The sequence below is a fragment of the Dichotomopilus funicola genome (genome assembly GCF_033296635.1).
Source record: "Dichotomopilus funicola strain CBS 141.50 unplaced genomic scaffold C8A04scaffold_1, whole genome shotgun sequence".
Classification (NCBI taxonomy): domain Eukaryota; kingdom Fungi; phylum Ascomycota; class Sordariomycetes; order Sordariales; family Chaetomiaceae; genus Dichotomopilus; species Dichotomopilus funicola.
This window is the reverse complement of record NW_026944022.1, coordinates 1,072,757-1,090,919: the sequence shown is the minus strand read 5'-3', so window position 1 is coordinate 1,090,919 and position 18,163 is coordinate 1,072,757. Positions and strand designations below refer to the sequence as shown.

Here is an 18,163-nt window from a genome sequence, read left to right as displayed (position 1 = left end):
CCCCCGGGCAACCTACTCCGATAGGACACAGGAGATGGGAGAAAATAGCGTCTTCGCTGCGCCCAAAGTAAGAATTACCGAAAGGGGCACCGAGATGGGAGCTGAATAACAAGGAGCTCGATTTTGTTGGCCAGTATTCGAGGAAGAGAGGCTGGACGAGCCCAAGTGGCATCCACGGAATTACCGCGTACACTGCCTCGGATGCTTCCTTGAGGGTCCCACAATCGATGTCTCGGGAAGGGATCCAAGAGAGATCGACGGGAACATGCCATTCGGGTTCTAATCCAATGGTCCAATCAAACTGTTAGGTGAGGCGTTCGAATGTCTCGGTACTGTGTGGTGTAAGTGGTGTACCCTCTATTTTCTCCAGTGAGCATCACCCATTAACGTTAGCTGCCGGTAAGGGGCATGTTTCCCAAGCACATGTTTTGTGCAATCTTCTCCTGTCACTCGATTTTGTCTCATTCCAGCCGCCTTCTAGAACGCGCTCCGGTCCCGAAGCTGAGCGGCAGCCAGCCCATCATGAAGAAGTCGAACTGCCAGTAGCACGTTGGGTTACAAGCCGGTCTGCTCGGATGTTGCAAAGACTCGGCGGTGTATCCTCAAATAACTCCGCCCCTGCGCCGGGTGAGCTTAAACTTGAACTTAGTTACCCGCTCACGCCGCTGTCATTGAGGCCAACGGAACCCGGAAATCTGAACAGTTTCCGGCTGCCGGCTTTGCTGCGTGCTGCGTGCTGCGTACCGCGTACTACATGCCGAGTATCAGTACCTGAGGTAGGGAATTGCCTCCCTACCTTACTACGGATTTCTCTACAAGATGCTACTATGTATGTACATACATACTAGTTTGCACATGCAACTTGGAGCTGCTTTTTCTGGAAGTATTTCCCAATCCGGAAATTGCGGACAAACTAACAAGGGGTCACTATCATGCATTGGACTACTACAATCCTCGACGCATGCCAGCTCGGCGGTTCCGTCAAGACGAAAGGCCCTTGATACCAAGCTGCTAAGCGCTTGCCGTCGTGTGTGTGGAAGAAGCCTCTGATGTCCTGATGGAATTGGAATGGGAATGCTGACCTCGTCCGCGCCGCGCCGGCCCGATTGCCTGTGCAACGCAGTGGGGTCTGTGTCTGGTGAACCATTGGGCAAACAAACGTCCGGAGCGAACACAACAACAATCTCAGCCCTGGCCTGCCTCGCCGACCACAGTGTTTGGTATGTACCATAGTACATAATATGCATTGCTGCTGTGTCTTCTCTCGATCAACCCAGGGGCGCCCGACCGACTTTCGCTGCATTTTCTCCCAAAACCGCCCAGCATCCACCACCAAAGAGTTAGTGAGCCTCAAGCCCATCCATGTAGGTACTTCGCATGGGCCCTACCTACCTACGCGCGTATGTAGAGCGCAGAGCCCGGAACACTAAGAACAGATGAAAACGACCGTTATCGCCAGGTTGGACAAAACTCCCCAAAAATATTTTATTTCGCTGCCGAAAGAGAATCATCCAATCAACCGACTAATGCTTCTCAGATCCCACACGCCCCCGTTATTCGCATGCCCGCCTACCGTTGCCCCTGAATTGCGTCCCGTCCCATCAGCAGCGCCATGCACAGCCACGGCGGCCGCCGGACACGATGTCGCTCCCCAGGATGGACAACTGGTCGGGTGGATCGGGGTACACGAGGCCATGCAACCTTATCCTCAATCCTCGAAAAAAAAAACAGCGCCCAAAGAGGCCAAAGAGACCGGCAACGTGGGGGATGCCCGGCCGTGTTTACGCGTTCATGTCCACAAATAGGACATCGACGGGCTGCCATAATCCCTGAGATCTATAGATACCTTCTAGTCAAACAGAGCACACACCTCATCATCTAAGATCCACCGTGTATGGTCCGTTGAAGTTGGAAGGAACTGGGCGCAGCTCCCTCAGCACAGCTCCTGTGAAATCCAAACGCTCTCGCACATTCACGCACCATGGACGATCAGGATTGGGTCTCCTTTTTCGTGCCCGGCTACACGGTTTAAGGCGTGTTGTGTTTTCTGTGCGAAATGGTGCGCATATTCTAGGTGCTAATATTTGTGACTTTGTCTTTCGGAGCACGGAAAATGGGACTGGAACAGGATTGTTGAAAAAGAGAGAAAAGAGGGGGGGGTTTATACTCCTGGAGCGGACATTAGAAGTTGTCGAAGGAAAGAGTGCTGGGCATGTCCCTTCCTGTTGAGGCTGTACTCTGAAGTAGAAGGAGCCGCTGGCTTCAGAGGGAAGGGGCATTACAGCAGCAACAGCCAAATCCATTTCTAGGTCACAAGCTGTGAATGAACACCGGACGCAAAGGGGGCTTGCGCTCAACAAGACTACTCCCAGTGGACACCGCACACGTCCTTCGGGTACCTCGCAGGTCGGTCTCCCTACCCACCTACTGAGAGGGCCTTGCCCGTGCTGCTTCGAAACACCTCCATTCCCTCCTAGGGACCTTCTCCTCGCACCTTCCCGGCACCTCCCCAGCACCTTCGTCGCGCATGCTCCCACTCTGGGTCACCCATGGGGGTTCCATCTCGGGCGGCTGGTGCCAGAGCGAGGTGATGTGTCATGCCAGCTCTAACACCGAGCATCAATGGCTGAAAACACATGCCTCGACCCCCCCTCCCCGGGGACGATGGGCCACCTAGTCCTGCGGTTTGCCGCGCCGCAGAATGGGCAGGCGCCTTCATTGTCGGATCCTCCTCGCTCCGCTTGGGCGGCCAAGAGAAACAGGTGACGCCCCTAGCTTTAATTCACCGTTGCGTTGTTAAAACTATGGTTTGGGACCAGGCGAGCAGTCAGGAGTTAAGTACAGGTGAGTACCCATTTTACTATTTCCTCCACCTCGGATAGCTTATGGCCGGTGAATGGGAGTACCCAAACACTAGAGAAACAGGGTGGTTTGTCGACTGGTGTCAACTTGGCGGCTCAAGGTAGAACAAAGCGTATCTAGCCTATTTGGGCCCGTAAAATTTGAGTATATGGAGACATGAGAATTGTGAGGTTGGGTGAACGGAGCAAAGCCGCACTACGCTTTCCGCGGAGACACAAACCGAATATAAGACACGAGAACAAATCGATTCAACTACCTTGCGATAACGATGACTCCGTGAAGCTGTCTACGAGCTATCTAATGGCCTATCTAAGTGTAAATGCAATCCAGCCCGCCGCCAAACTATCCACCTCCCTTACAACATCTAGACGTCCCAACCCATTTTCTCGCTCCGTACCATGTTCGACCCATCAACCAACTATGCTACCACCATGCCCGCCCAAGTGATAAAACAATGCCCACCATTTTCCGTTTTCCCGGAACCAACCCACTCATCCACCAGGCCGTTGCGTTCGAAGGACGACCACAGCCCTAACATCCGACTTGGGGCCGCCATATCCCGATCCATCTGACCACGGTGATTGCTCAGATGGCTCATCACATATTGCACTTCCTCCTTGCCCGTATCGTATTTTTTTCCATCTCGCCCTATATGGCAAAATAGCCTCGGCCCATCCCCGCTGAAGTGATCGATAACCGCAGTGATCAAATTTGCCATAGATGACGATTGAAACATATCAAACTTTCCTGCGGAGCTTTTCCCGCCTCGCCTGAGACAACGACTTTCCTTTGTCTCGGGGTCCAGCCGTATTCCGCCTCCCGTTGTCACAGCTCGAGTAGATTTATGGTCTCCGTAATTTATCTTCCGCTTTCTCTTGCGCCCATGTTCGATTCTGGTAACCCTACTCGAGCCTCCTGCTTATCCATCCCACGAGCCTACCATCCTGCACCTTCTCATCTGCAAACCTGTTTGCCGCAGCAACAAAACAGGGCCCACGTTCTTTTTGTTTGTTTTGTTTTTTTATTTCCGATGAAAATCGTTGCTTTAGTTACCACGCCACCGGATAAAATGGTGGGCGCTGATATCGGATAGGTCCCTTGACCCAAAGAAGCACGCCGCGGGGTATCTAATTTCCCGTCCGTGTCCCCGTCCCCCTAAAGAAAGTCAAAACAATAGTTACCCGTCTCACTATACCGTTTGGGGTGCAGCAGAACTCGCACGATGTGGCCCGTCTGTGCTATTCTTGCGGACGCATCAAATAGCATAGGTGGACTTCAGTGCTTCTTGATCTTGCGCTTGAAGTTGGGCAACAAAGTCGTTGAACTGTGGGATCAGTTGGCGGTAGAGGTTGAGAACCTGTTTCAACGTTTAGTAAACTTATCTTATCTCGCAGAATGAGAAGGCTAGGAGAGAAGACTCACACTCTGCAGGATGTCATGGAGTTCTTGCTTAAGAGTATTTTGCAACTTCAGATCCTGGTATCTCGCAATCGCCGTGAAGAAGCGCAGGAGATCCTTCTCCATGGCTTGTGGATTTTGCGCCACCACCAACGCAAACCCCTTGAACGCCGTTGCCTTTTCTTCGGAAGGATCAATTTCTTCCATAGATCTGAGGAACTCCTCGGAGAATTTCGCCAAGTGTGGGGCAAGCAGCTCGGAATTGTCAAGACCAAGTCTACCAAGGGCGATTGCCGCGTTCTCGTTCACGCCGAACGGCACGCCAGGGTTGGAGATGATCTCAGCGCAGCGCTGGAGCAGCTCGGGTACGAATGGCGCCATGCCCTTCCCGTACTGCATTGCAATCTCACCTGCGCTCCAGCAAGCATTGTTCACGACGCTGAAGCTGCTGTCGATCTCCTCGTCAAGAATGTTTTCGAGATCCAGTCGCTTGAGCAAAATCGGCATGATGGAGGGCAGGAACTGCTTTAACTCGCCAAAGACAAACTTCGAGCAATCACCAAGAAGGGCGTAGGCAGACTGTTGGACCTCATCGGCGGGGTCCTCCATGCAGAAACTCAGAAGTTCAAAGAACGCGGGTTGGCTGTTTTGCACCAATTTCACGGCCTTCGCATCGTCGAGGGCCTGGATGATGGCGCTAAGAAGGTCCAGACTGGTGATCAGGAAGTCCTTATCCGGCTGGTCAAACTCGGGGTTGTTATTGGCGGCAAGGGTTTGCTCCAGGTTCTGATGGATGATGTTGACGCACCGGCCGAAGATAGCTTCAGCATAGGGAGTGAAGGCGTCCCCCAGAGCAATGGCGACGTACGACAAACACTCTAAAAGAGGAAACATCTCCCTTGACTGATCTGGCACCTTCTGCCACCGGTCGATAAGGGCTGGCATAAGTTGATTGCAAAGCTCGGGCCGGGCGAGAATTGAGCCAATATGTTCGGCCAGCGTCTGGACACAGTCGTACAGCACCCATCTATTCTTGTCCTTGTACTTGCTGAAGCACAGGACGTACTGTTGAATGATGGGACCGCAGAAAGGCTCGAGGTTCTTCCCAGCCTTTTCTTCCAAGTTCGCCATGGCTGACGCACCGGCCTCCTGCACCTTCTTGTTTTTGTCCACCATTTTCCGTAGAATCCCATCCATCAAAGGCACGAAATAGGTCTGCTTTTGAACCGGGTCTTGTAGATTAGCTGCCCACGCTGAGTACCGCCCCAGCGTCCAACAGGTTATCGTCCTAACAACGGGCTCCGAATCCTCCAGTAGGCTAATAAGGTAGGGGACGAGTTCTGGAAGATGGGGAATGACGACATCCATGCAGCCTTCGGCGACGGCACCAAGTGCCAGTACGGCAGCTTCGCGATGCGGCCAGTCTTGGTGCTTCAAGTTGGTTTGCAAGTAAGGCAGGATGGACGTGAAGACAGGGCCGCCAAAGTCGGTAGCGAAGACGTCGAGCGCCGCGGCCGAGCACTTGCGCAGAGTCCACTTTTCGTCTGGGTTTTCGTCGCCGCCCTCTTCAAGCTCATCGATCTCCCCCTCCTCCAAATCATCGTCCATGCTAGCCAGCTTTTCGTAGGCATTGCCGTTTTGGTTTGCTTCCGCTGACGCCTCGGCTGCGCCTTCAGTGTTGGCACCACGCTTCAGATTCTTCTTGGCGAACTGCGGCTTGATGTCCTGTTCCCTGTCTTCTTCATCCTCATCATCTGATTCTCCTCCCAGTATGGCAATGTCCTCCGGGCTGTACACCATGCACTCCAGCAACACGGGAATGATTTTTTGGATGTAGGGATCGAGGCTCCGCCATAAATCATCGTGCTCGCCAACCGACAACCAGAACTCGGCTGCTTCACAAGCAAGGTCCTCGTCATCACCTTTTTGTTGGGAAATGATGTACTCCACCAACCCGCTGATGTGTGGGAGAAGCTTGTCCGGTCGGGTCTCCACGAGACGAACAAACGCCCGGCAGACTTGGCGCCGGACGTCGGTTGCCGGATCTTCGGCAAGATAAAAGAGATGCTGGAGAAGATCATCAATGGAATTGAGCATCGCCTGCGACTTTCGGGGCGTGAAGACGTTGATGGCTGTGAGAGCCTGGGTGCGGACTTTCGGCAACGGGCTCTTCGTCGCCTGTATGAACTTGGGGAGTAGCACGTTGAGGGGCCGCTGCCCATTGTGCTCTCGTTCTAGCAGCTTCGTGTTGTCTTCGCAGATCTTAGCCATGGCGGCCATGGCGCCCTCCTGGGCCTCATTCGACACCTGGCCCGTCTCATTGCTTAGCAGCTTCAATAGCTCCTGCAGCAGCTCTGGCCAGCTATACAAGCCCCCGCGCCGAATCATCTCGGTCGCAATATTACCAGCATAATTGCGGATTTGTGAGTTGGCATCTTGAACGCCCAGCGGGACGGCGAGCTTGATCATGCCGAGGCTGGCCTCGGGGATCTTCTTGTAGTCGGTTTTGACGTTGTTCTTAAGCATGATCGCCGCGGCAGAGCGGACCAGGTGCCAGTCGGTAGGCGCCAGAGCCAGACCGGCGGGAGGCTCAGCGCTCGAAAAGATATAAGCCAAATAATTGTTGATATCCGGGCTTGCCTTTGCTTGAGAAAGCATCTGTGGAGCGGGGACATACAGTTAGTTGGTCGGCCAATTCCAATGCGCACAAGCGAATCTGCTTCGAAGAACTTACGGTCTCGGCTTGTTTTTGCGCAGACTTATCAAACCCACTCAGTGAGTCCTTGAGACATGCTGCGAGAGTCCTCAAGGACTCTTGGTTGGGCTGCCAATCCATAGCGAAAAGCCAGCGTCGAGGATGGATCGCGGGGCGGGGCAGACAGGGCGCAAGCGCCTGGGATATTCGGAGATCTGAGGACGGATGGAAGCGCCAAATTCGAGAAGCGGGAGGGTTTGGGGGCTCAAACGGGAAGCAAAAATGTGACGAATGCACCTTCGGATTGCCTCGAGAGAAGATGAAGCGCAGGTGGATTATTGGCGTTGGAGTTCTGGGGTTGGGGGTGTTGATGGCAATCTTTTGGCCCGCGCCAAAGTGGGGTGAAGCCAGAAGCTGTTAGCCCTTTACGCCCCAGTCAGGGTTGGTTGGGTCATCAACTAAACCGCAGTGGGCTGCACAAAAAAAGACCACGTTAAGGACGAAACAATAAGTGTGCCTGCGGCCGCCTGTTTACCTAGGCCCGTCAGATTCTAAGCTGACGCACGTTGTCGCTGTGTGCGTTTTGTCGGGTCTTGATAGAATTGTCAATACACTCGGTAGTTTGGTTAGTTATCCGAAAACCTCGAACCTCCAGGCTCACCCACACGGATATGTGGGGTGTTTCAAACTCCCCGTTGGCCGACGCTGAGGCCGAGAATCTCGTCTTGCGCCGCGGGGCCCTTGCGATGGAAGACCTGCAGACTGGAGCCAGACTGGACAAGGACTGGATTAAATTTAGCGAAGTTTGCAACCGTGCAACCAATAGAATTAACGGATCTTCGAGGCTCAACATCTATTCGTGATGTTCCACAGTACATAGGAATTACCGCTCAAGTTTCTGAGAGGGAATGACCAAGGGAGGTCAGTACAGTACCTCCACCAACAACAAAGGAGGTTGACAGTTCGGTCTTCTGGGGTTATTTCCACCCCAGCGGACCTTCATACCATAGAGAGCCTCAGAAAGAGCGGAAGCAGAAAGCCCCGCAATGAATGACGACGCAGGGATTGTGTTTTAGTTGGGTTCAATCCTCTTAGATCGAAACCCTTTTTGCGCTTAAAGATGGCTTCCATGTAACTTGTACACGCTCTCCCAAAGTACTTTGGACAGTTGTAATAGGTCCCGTCACAATTGCGACGCAATAACCAAAAGCCGGTTAAGCGCATGCTTGGCTCCGGAGATAAAGGACAGAATTTTTGATTATCATCTCCCTTTTTGAGGGCCAGTCTCGATGACGCCGGTGAGACGGCGTTGACGATTTCCCACAACACAACTTCATCTCATAGTCCCCGGCGATGTACAGCCTGAGACATGCGTTTCATGAGGTGGTTGGCCAAGTCGTCGTTGACGTTGGAAGGCGCTAGGCTTCAGCAAAAGTCCTCTCAACCCCAAACCAAGCCAACGTTTGTTTTCAGACTAGTTTGAGACGATCTCGCGAGAAGTCGTCTGCGTAGCCTCGATCACCGGGCGAAGTTGGGAGAGAACAACCCGAACCACTTCGCTGAATGCATCCATCTCCTCATCAACCGTGCCACCTAAACCGGTGCTCGCAAGACTTATCGAGTTGGAAACATAAGTTGGAAGCTGGGTTTTCCGGGCCAGCAACTTAGCTAGTCGCGTGGTAAACTCGAGCGTTGGCTCGACTGTGCAGAGAGGTGTTGCTAAAGGGTGTGTGGGGTTATATCTCTGGGTCAAAAAGTTAGCGATAGAGGTTGCGGGGTTGGCTGAGGCGGCGTTCGTACATCCGGGAGGGCATAAACGAATGACCCCAAAGGTGTCGGCGAGCCGGCCTCTTCCATCGGCGCCGTCGTCAGAAAAAGTAGGATGGCCTTCGCCTTGATTGTCAAGTGAAGGTAAATTCTCTGGTCCAACGATCGCGGCAGAGGAAACGACACTTGAATTGGCGACTCCATGGCGCTCGGCAGTGATCCTGGGTTTGATACTGTGACTTGGCGTAACGGAAGCCCCGAGAAGAAAACTTGTTTCTTTGCTCGGAAGCCTTAGGTATATAGTACGGAGTCGTGAGGGAGGTGATTGCAGTCCGATGAAATGGTTCAAGGGTTAGGGTCAGATTATCCTTACTCCCACTCGCTGGCGTGAAAGGCAATAAAACGGAGTATACGGTACATAGGTAAACATGAAAATAGGTACATAATCATCCAATCTTTCTTTTTTTTCTTTTTTTCCCGACAACATCGTCAAATTGCGCTCCTGTCTACAATGCCCAAGAGATCATTTAAAGAGGCATCGATCCCGATAGATAGGAGCGACTCTTGGCTTATGAGTCGGCCCGCCCCCAAAATGAATCTGCCAACATATGGTGTGCAAAGTTGAGGGTTATTAATACCTGGATCTTATCCCCGCGTTGGTAACGCTCGAAGTCTCCACATGACGCACTGAGTATTTTGCTTACTTATCATCACATGCTCCAAACAATGATTTGGTTTTTTTTTTCTCCTTCAGAAACTTTACGAGGAGCGACAGTCTACTCAAACGGGCGATCTTAAATTTTTATGAGCTTTGGGGAGTGGGAGGGAAAGGAAAGGTCCAGCGACACTATTATCTTCTCCCTTGACTGAGGAAGTGCAGGTACCCGCCGCTTTCCGGCTCCGCTCTTCCTGTTGGTGTCCATCCCCTCCAACAGGCTTGGCTTTTCTCCCCTCTCCGCCATCTGGAGATGGCGTTGGAAATGGAGGAGGATACGCCTTGGAATGGCATCGAAAATGGGATTGATGACCCGGAGGAGCTTCAAGTCATCTACCGTACCTTGGATTCTTACCAGTAAGTGAAATCCACACAAGATCGTTTAGAGCACTTTATTATCGTGGCGGCTTCTTGCTCGAGCCCAGTGTTCGGGATGGGTTTCCGTATGTCGAAAGGAAGTTCGAGTGCATCGCTAGTGTCACGCTTCATCCTTTCAAACTCTTTTCTATCCTATTATTTCTGCTGTTTGCCCCCCCCTCCAGACTCCACTGCAGTTTGTTTGTAAAAGGGCAGAGAGAAACCACAGACTCGGTAACATCTCTGGCCATGTGGCTGTCGTGACTCAACACTAGTGTGTGAGCCCATTGTGTTTTAGAATTCGAGCATAAAATTAGCTGTGGCAACTGCTCAACAAATGTTAACTCGGTACAGACAATATGCTAAGGTTGCTCACTTTCAATGCACGCACCTACGCCGACAAGCCTTCTACGCTTTACCTCAGACTCACTGGCAGAGGCTAGCATCACCCCCATTCAACTATCTGAACACTCTTGATAAGATAGACGATGCGATCGAGTGTAACGCCGAACTGGCCCGGGTCATTTTCAAGAGAGGCCTTGAGATGTTTCGGGTTGGGGTTCCTTCTCACACCGGAGACCTGATGTTGCCGCCGCAATGGAACGGCTCAGCAAAACCCACCGACATTGATAAGGCCCGCAGCACCATCCGGCAGTTCTATCGTGACTGGTCTGCCGACGGGGCCGGTGAACGAGACGCTTCCTTCGGCCCGGTGATGCGCGCAATAGCGGCCGAGAAGGACGCCAGGGGTGCGGACCACCCCCGGCTCAAAGTCCTCGTCCCCGGGGCGGGTCTCGGCCGGTTTGTCTTTGAATTGTGTCTGAACGGGTACGAGGCGGAGGGAAACGAAATATCTTACCATCAGCTGCTGGCATCTTCATACATACTGAACTGCTGCCAACGTGCTGGCCAGCATACCATCTACCCCTGGATTCATACGTTTTCGAATCACAAGTCCCGGGCAAGCCACCTACGCAACTATCCAGTTCCAGATTTGCACTGTGCTACGGCGCTCGCGGAAGCGGAACAAACAAACCAAGTGGGCTCTATGAGTATGAGCGCTGCCGACTTTCTGTGCCTGTACAACGAGGAGGAGAGAGCGGAAGCATATGACGTGGTCGCCACAGTCTTCTTTCTCGACACAGCGCCCAATCTTATCCGCTACCTTGAGACAATCTTCCATTGTCTGAAAGCTGGGGGGATTCTGGTCAACATTGGACCGTTGTTATGGCATTTTGAAGGGCGCGTCTGGGACCGGGATGAACATGATGAGAGCGAGGGTGAACACAGTCACGATACCTCCGGAATAGCGGACCCCGGCAACTTTGAGTTGACGGATGAGGAGGTCATGGCGTTGGTAACCGAGGTGGGATTCGAGGTCGAATCAAGAGAGACGGACCTCGAGGCGCCGTACATAGTTGATAAGGAGTCCATGCTGCAAACGACGTATAGGGCTAGCACCTGGGTGGCTCGTAAGCCGGCGACAGCGTCACCCGGGCGACTGTAATGTGTACTTATCATCATCGGCTAGGAGCAGGACGGCGGGAAATGGAGTTAGCAGAGGGGCGCAGATTATCATCAAAGTTGGAAAGTATTGCCCAATTGTTGTTAGAATAACATAATTTTCGAAACCTCAGCTGGCTTCAGGTCCTACAATTTGACATCGAGCTGCCCCCTCTTCCACAGCGCACCGCCGTCCAGCTCAATAGCCTCCCCGTTGACATAAGCACCCGCGCGACTCGTCAGGTAGACGACAGCACCGGCAATATCCTCCGACTGACCCAGCCTCCTCAATGGATTTTCTTTGCCCAACTTGTCCGCACCACCGGACAACTTGAGCAACCCATTGCTCATCTTGCTGGGGAAGAACCCCGGACAGATGCTGTTCACCGTAATACCCCGTGGCCCCAGCTCCATGGCCAGGTTGCGCCCGAGGTGGATCACAGCCGCCTTACTGGCGCTATACCCATACGTACCTTGTGTACCGAGGGTCCCGACCCCGAGCCCTGCCACGCTGGCCGTGATCACCACGCGGCTCGGGTCTTGGGCGGAAGCGCTGCGCTGCAGCAGCGGCGCAAATTCGCGGACGAGATTGAACACGCCGCGCACGTTGAGGTCCATCACCTTGGCAAAGGCGGCGTCCGGGTGCGTGTCGAAGGCCTCGCCCCACGTTGCGCCGGCGTTGGCTAGGAGCACATCGACGTGGTCCGTCTGCGCGGATACCTGGGACAGGAGGTGCCGCACCCCTTCGAGCGTCGCGCCGTCTGCCGGTACCGAGATGGCGCGTGCGCCGGGGCGTAGGTTAGGTAGTGCATTGAGCGTCTTGCATGCTTCGTCGCAAGCGGCCGCTTTGCGGGATGAGATGAAGACCTTGGAGGCGCCGGCTTGGAGGAGACTTGATATGAGTCGGTGTGAGCTAAAATATTTACACTGCTCGACGGCAAAACACTAAGTTTGGACAAATAGGTAGGGCAGCGGGTAATTAATTATTGGGGAGCTTACGCAGAGGCGGCACTTAAACCAAGACCGCGAGAACCACCCGTTACAACGGCAACCTTGCCCTCGAGCGAGAAAAGAGAAGGGAAGTCGTGGAGCTGTGCTTCAGCCATGGCGATGTTCAGTTCAGGACTTGGAGGAGGTTGTGAGACGGAATTGGTTTCGGTTGGCGAATGTGAGGGCAAGAAGCCACACAATTTGGGAATGAGAGGTGGGAAAAGGTCCAATTAAGGCGATTTGTATTCGAATTCGAAACTAATCAGGTAGGTGTTGATGAAAGGTGGTGTTGGGAAGGAGACATCTTAAACATGTTGAGATGAGATAACCCCTGTCCCTTGCGGGGCGCGCTGGGTGCCTCGGCAGAACGCGAAGAAAACGAGCGACGGCCCCGGCACTGCCGGCCTACCCCAACTCCGGGTTGCCACAGCGGCATCCGTAGCTCTCGGCCAGTCCCCCCCCCAAATACTGAAACATGCCTCACATACGGGCCCCTCAGTGGTCTCGTCGCCGAAACCGCGGCGTGAGAACAAAAGGCTACGGAAAACCAAAATTTAGGCCCTTGTGCCATCTCTGGGGGTTTATGGGCAGGGGTAATTCAATAGGTATGGGTTGACCTAGGTACCTGGTAGTACGGAGTGACACAAGAATTACAGACCAGGATGTTGATCGGAGCTCGAGTAATCATGAATTGTATCCGTACATAGGCTCGAAAGAGGCTCAAATCCCAAAGGACAGGCCAAGATGCGTCTAGAGATATACACTGCATCTCCGTGGGACCGCCAAGCCATCTAGGTGAACCCGTGGACATTGAACTTTGATATTCATCACTGGCCCAAGCTGCACTCTCAAGCCTCAACTAGGGGTGGCTGAGACTGGACTTGAGGCGAGTGATGTTGTTGCGGGGTGGTGTCCCCATCCTGGGCCTCATTCCGGTCATTTCCTTGTTCTTCTTGGTTTCCGGTACCGCCTTGCTCGGCCTCTTGCTGGGCCGCAGCTTCTGCTTCTGCTGCTGCTGCTGCTGCTGCTGCTGCTGCTGCCCTGGCCTCCTCGGCCGCCCTTCGTTCAGCCCGCTCCTGCTCCTCTAACTCACGGATATGTCTCTCGGCTACGCCCGGCGCAAAGCTAGCTAGAAATAGAATACTCGCCCGCTCAATCCGCCGATAATGATCTCGAAGCCAGCTCCCGTTTTGAGCCCTGCGCTGAGCAACTAATCTCGCTGCTGTTTGCGCCGGGTCTGGGTGTTGTATTCCATCCCCACCATCTTGGTGGGGGGCCGCATCAGGCACATTTTGCTGCTGTCGCTGCTGTCGTTGCTGTTCCTGTTGGCGCTCAGGATCCGCAAACGGGATCATACCTTCTAATTGCTCCCGCATCGGGTGGAATGCGTTATTAACCATTCCGTTAAACAGGCCAGTGTTGATTCCAAGCACCACGATAAACGCCAGTACCAGAGATAGCCAGCGTTCCCATGAAGGGTTAGTGTAGGAGAACCACCAGGCGAAGGCAACCAAACGGACCACTAGCCAAATATGAGGCCATGCCGCTGCAACTAAGGGGGCCACGCCGGGGTTGCCATGTGGATGGACTTGGGGTGCCTGTTGCGCTTCTGCAGGCGGTGCTGGTGGCGGATGAAGCCCTTGGCCAACCACGGGACGCCGGCGAATACCGGGTTGTACCTCGTGGCGTGGCTGAGGCAGTGGGCGCTGGTCGGGTAATGGGTGTGGCGGTTGATCGGGTTGCGCATTGGCAGCTTGAGCATGATCCTGCCCATGGCCCAGACCGCCGGGCGTGCCGTGCCCAATGCCTTGATGGACCTGACTCCCAGCTGGTAGCGAAGTCGGAAAGGGTGGTCGGTAAAAGTTGGGTGTCCAAGGGAGCGGCCGCACAACAGGCGTGGCATACAACTCAGAGCCATTGTGAATCAGTAAACCTCGAGGGCCCATTGGCGAAGAGATAATGTACACTTCTGGGTAACCGTGGGCTTGCGGCTGAGCAGCAGTGTGTAATCCTCCATAGCCAATGCCGCTTCCACGGCTAATGGATCTAACCGGGATGTCCGGAGTAGCCGTCCTGCTCCCATTCCTCGATAATCCCGGGAATATCGGGGTCGTCACGCCGGGTTGAATGGGTTGCACAGCGCTGTTGAAACCCAGCTGGGCAATGTCTGTTGCCATGTTGGCTGGCTGAGCGCCTGATGTGTTCCGCTGCATAGCGTTGGCCATGGTTTGTGTTGCTCGTACTGCGTCTGGGCCATGGGTTATGCTGCGAACATCGGTTGGAGACAGTGGGTGTTGGCCGGGCGGCTCTGCTGTTGAACCTGGTCCCGCAGCTTGTCGGGAGCTGGCACCAGCGGGGGCGATAAACTCGTTCACGGTGACCCTGAAACTATACCGCTGCCCGTCCGGCCCGGTACCTTCTCGTGTGACAGTCCGGAATGCCTGTCCAACTGGGCTGTTCCTACCATCAACCCGGTCGGCCCCGCCGGTCTGAGGGTTGTAGTCCCTGAAGTCACTGGCACTGTTTCCACCATTCTGTAAGGGGTGTGCGGCCGTGGCGGTCCGGTGGGCCTGATTTTGGGCCAGCAGCTGACGATAAAGCGCTTCCCTTTGCTGGTCTTGGAAATGGGTCACGCGGTGCTGTAGGTCTTGTAGCTGAGCTTGACTTTGCTGAAAGTAGGGCAGCTGTGGGAACTGCGCAGTCGCTTGGCCAGTACTGGGAGGTTCCGAGCCCGGCCGCGGTACGGAAACATTTGGCGCATTCCGAATGGGGTGTGGGAGTTGGCGCGGCGGCAACTCGCTCGGTGGAGGCCCCTCACCCGTATCCCTCAGCACGAGGTGGATGGTTTGGAGCTCGTTTGATCGTATCTGTCGCCCCATCGTGTCAGCGTCTGCGGATACTTCCAACTTCAAAGCAAACAAATCGCGCGAAACGTACTAATGCTTCACCAAATATGTCTTGGAGGGTATCGCTCTCACGAGCAAGGAGCCGGCCACGATGAATCAACCGTTGTTGATCATCCGCCGGCCGCGACGTCAAAGATCCGCGAATCTTTTGCTTTAGCTGTTGCACCGTCGCCGTTGCGGGAATATCGGGGAAGCGAAGGGTCCCGACGCCGACCGACGGCGATACAATCTGAAGGTTGACCACCAACGCCGCATCATCTTGTGAGCCCGAAGGGGCGGAATCCGACTGTTCGCCAGCCATAGCACTGGTGGTCGGGCTTGGGGAGGTAATCGTCGAAAGCTAAGTTCGGTTTCGGGCTCACTGGGAATTTGCGATCGCGACCGGCGCAGAGATGAGTGTCGTAACAGGTGGTGATGGCGATTGGCTTCCTGGGGTTCGCAACCGAGAGAGCATGCGCCAAACGCCTTTCTGGAGAAACAGGTATCAAACAAAAATGGGAGGATGGTGGAAGAACACGGGGGAGATTGCAACGGAAAAGGAATTGGAATTCAAGTGAAAGGATACCTTTGGTAAAGGAATATCGCTACCAACATAAAGAACAAGTATTTGTTTGACCAGCGCCGCTGCGGCTCTAAAGTGGCCCGCGATGTTAGATTTATCAGCTCTCTGAAAGCTTACTTCCACGGTGTCATCCAGAGGTTTAATCCCACATCGGGGCGTCTGCCCCCACAGTGGCAGCTACTTTGGCCCCACTCAAGCCTTCACATGTTGGACAACAAACTCGCCTTGACGTACCCCGGACCGAACCCCCAACCCGCATTTTAGTGTGCAAATATGCGAAATTGACCGCTACAATGTACCCACAACCCCTGTGATAAAAAGCGAACCGTCCCAAGTTCCTCGAATGCGCAGGAGAACGTCGCCCCGTCACTGGCTGCAATTTTTCGTCCGAATGTGTGACTGCGTCATGAGAACAAACCCTTAAGCTCGACACCCTTCCGCTTCGAAGTCCGCCGGTCAAACCGCGGTGTTGATTGGCGCCGGCCGAGGGATTCTGCAACCTCCTTGCAGCTGGCCTACATACGATGCAGGTTCGTCAACCACATACGCGCATGCGGCTCCTCCTCTCTCGATACTCCCTGGAAGATTAGTTTTGTAAGGCGAAGAAAAACCAACATGGCGCTGCTCCAGATTGGCCCCGCGTCCTCCACTGTCGGGTTAGCTCGCTCGACCTTTATCAGGCGCCCAAACTGCCGCGGCTGCCACCAATTCTCCAGCTTTTCCCGCGCTGCGTCTCGACGAGGACCACCGTCTCAGCGAGCCCCCGGCCGCCGCCCTTTCTCCCAACAGTCCCATAGGCCAAGGGCCGATTCCAAGGTGAACGGCTCCAAGTTGCGCTGGTATCCCATCCCCGTCGGTCTCGGCGTTGGGTTTCTGGGGCTAGTGCAATTCTACAAAGTCTATAGGAGAGAGCAGGAGAAACAGGAAGATGGCGAGCCGGGGCAGCGTCCGAAAAAGCGGCCGCGCATCCGTCCAGACGGCCCATGGTGAGGACTTCTAATCTCTTATTCCACGGCCTCCCTTAAGCCACCCTGCTAAGATCGTTCATAGGCAGGTCCAAATCATGTCGACTCTGCCGTTGAAGGCCATGTCTCGGATCTGGGGCAGATTCAACGAGCTAACACTTCCCACGTTCCTTCGAATCCCCGGCTTTAAGCTCTACTCGTTCTTTTTCGGCGTCAACCTGGATGAAATCGAGGAGACGGATCTTCGAGTGTTCCCAAACCTGGCCTCCTTCTTCTACCGTACCCTGAAACCCGGCGTTCGTCCTCTTGATCCCAACCCAAATGCTCTCCTATCCCCATCGGACGGCCGCATTTTACAGTTCGGACAAATCCAGGGCGGCGATATTGAGCAGGTGAAGGGGATGACTTACACGATCGACGCGCTCCTAGGGCAAAACAGCCCGACGCCGAGTATCTCGGGGCAGACGCCTCTCGACAGACCCCCGAAGCGAGGCGAACATGAACTGGAGGGCGACGAGGAACTTGTTCAGAGGGAAGAGGAATTCGCCCGTGTGAACGGCATTTCCTACACTCTCCCGGACCTTCTTTCCGGGTCCAAGAAGAAGCGAAGGAGCACCCTTGACCAGCCCAAAGACGAATCCGTCAGCCCGTCGCCCACGTCTGTCTCCGAAGTACGCGCCGAACTAGCGCTCGGTGAAAAGTCCTGGCTTGACCATTTAGCGACCGATAGCCGACACGTACTCTACTACGCTGTCATCTACCTTGCGCCAGGTGACTACCACCGCTTCCACTCGCCGACCAACTGGGTGGTCGAGCGCCGGCGCCACTTTGCCGGCGAGCTGTATAGCGTCTCGCCTTACCTGCAGCGCACCATGCCTGGACTGTTTACACTCAACGAACGCGTCGTGCTGCTGGGTCGCTGGCGCTGGGGTTTCTTCAGCTACGTCCCCGTCGGTGCGACCAACGTCGGGTCTATCAAGATCAATTTTGATAGGGAGCTGCGTACCAACAGCCTAACAACGGACACGGAGGCCGACAGGGCGGCTGAGGAAGCCGCCAACCGCGGCGAGCCGTATCTAGGCTACGCTGAAGCGACTTATGAGGCCGCGAGCTCCGTGTTGCGGGGCCATGCGCTTAGGAGGGGTGAGGAAATGGGAGGTTTCCAACTGGGTAGTACCGTTGTGCTCGTATTCGAGGCCCCTGCGGGGGAACATGATGAGAGTGGCCGGCATACAAGCGGGTGGCAGTGGGCTGTAGAAAAGGGGCAAAGAGTCAAAGTTGGACAGGCGTTGGGCCGCGTCGATGCTTAGAAGCTGGTGTGTTTGCTATCTCAAAAGTCTACTTCGACGCACGAGAAGATGTACTCTGGGTTAACAGGTGTAATTAGGAGTGGGAGGTAGCGAGACCGCAGATATAGATAAAAGAGAGTACATATTCTAAGGT

General features: G+C 54.4%; 5 protein-coding genes across 5 annotated transcripts; 2 read left to right on the top strand and 3 right to left on the bottom strand.

The window, feature by feature from the left end:
* Positions 1-4,117: 4,117 nt before the first annotated feature.
* On the bottom strand, positions 4,118-7,096 carry C8A04DRAFT_8664 (armadillo-type protein; the record flags this gene model as incomplete). The annotated part of the gene is made up of 3 exons (XM_062785198.1): positions 4,118-4,219; positions 4,285-6,918; positions 6,995-7,096. 3 exons carry the CDS (start codon positions 7,094-7,096, stop codon positions 4,118-4,120), a joined length of 2,838 nt encoding a protein of 945 aa, XP_062641618.1.
* Positions 7,097-9,702: 2,606 nt separating this feature from the next.
* On the top strand, positions 9,703-11,301 carry C8A04DRAFT_8533 (N2227-like protein-domain-containing protein; the record flags this gene model as incomplete). Its single annotated transcript, XM_062785149.1, has 2 exons — positions 9,703-9,794; positions 10,149-11,301. The coding sequence occupies 2 exons, from the start codon at positions 9,703-9,705 to the stop codon at positions 11,299-11,301; spliced, it is 1,245 nt and encodes a 414-aa protein (XP_062641617.1).
* Positions 11,302-11,444: 143 nt separating this feature from the next.
* C8A04DRAFT_33713 (uncharacterized protein) lies at positions 11,445-12,403 on the bottom strand (the record flags this gene model as incomplete). The annotated part of the gene is made up of 2 exons (XM_062782569.1): positions 11,445-12,189; positions 12,297-12,403. The coding sequence occupies 2 exons, from the start codon at positions 12,401-12,403 to the stop codon at positions 11,445-11,447; spliced, it is 852 nt and encodes a 283-aa protein (XP_062641616.1).
* Positions 12,404-13,135: 732 nt separating this feature from the next.
* Positions 13,136-15,494, bottom strand: C8A04DRAFT_24045 (uncharacterized protein; the record flags this gene model as incomplete). The annotated part of the gene is made up of 2 exons (XM_062778948.1): positions 13,136-15,154; positions 15,225-15,494. 2 exons carry the CDS (start codon positions 15,492-15,494, stop codon positions 13,136-13,138), a joined length of 2,289 nt encoding a protein of 762 aa, XP_062641615.1.
* Positions 15,495-16,370: 876 nt separating this feature from the next.
* C8A04DRAFT_24044 (phosphatidylserine decarboxylase-domain-containing protein) lies at positions 16,371-18,030 on the top strand (the record flags this gene model as incomplete). Its single annotated transcript, XM_062778947.1, has 2 exons — positions 16,371-16,741; positions 16,806-18,030. The coding sequence occupies 2 exons, from the start codon at positions 16,371-16,373 to the stop codon at positions 18,028-18,030; spliced, it is 1,596 nt and encodes a 531-aa protein (XP_062641614.1).
* Positions 18,031-18,163: the final 133 nt, after the last annotated feature.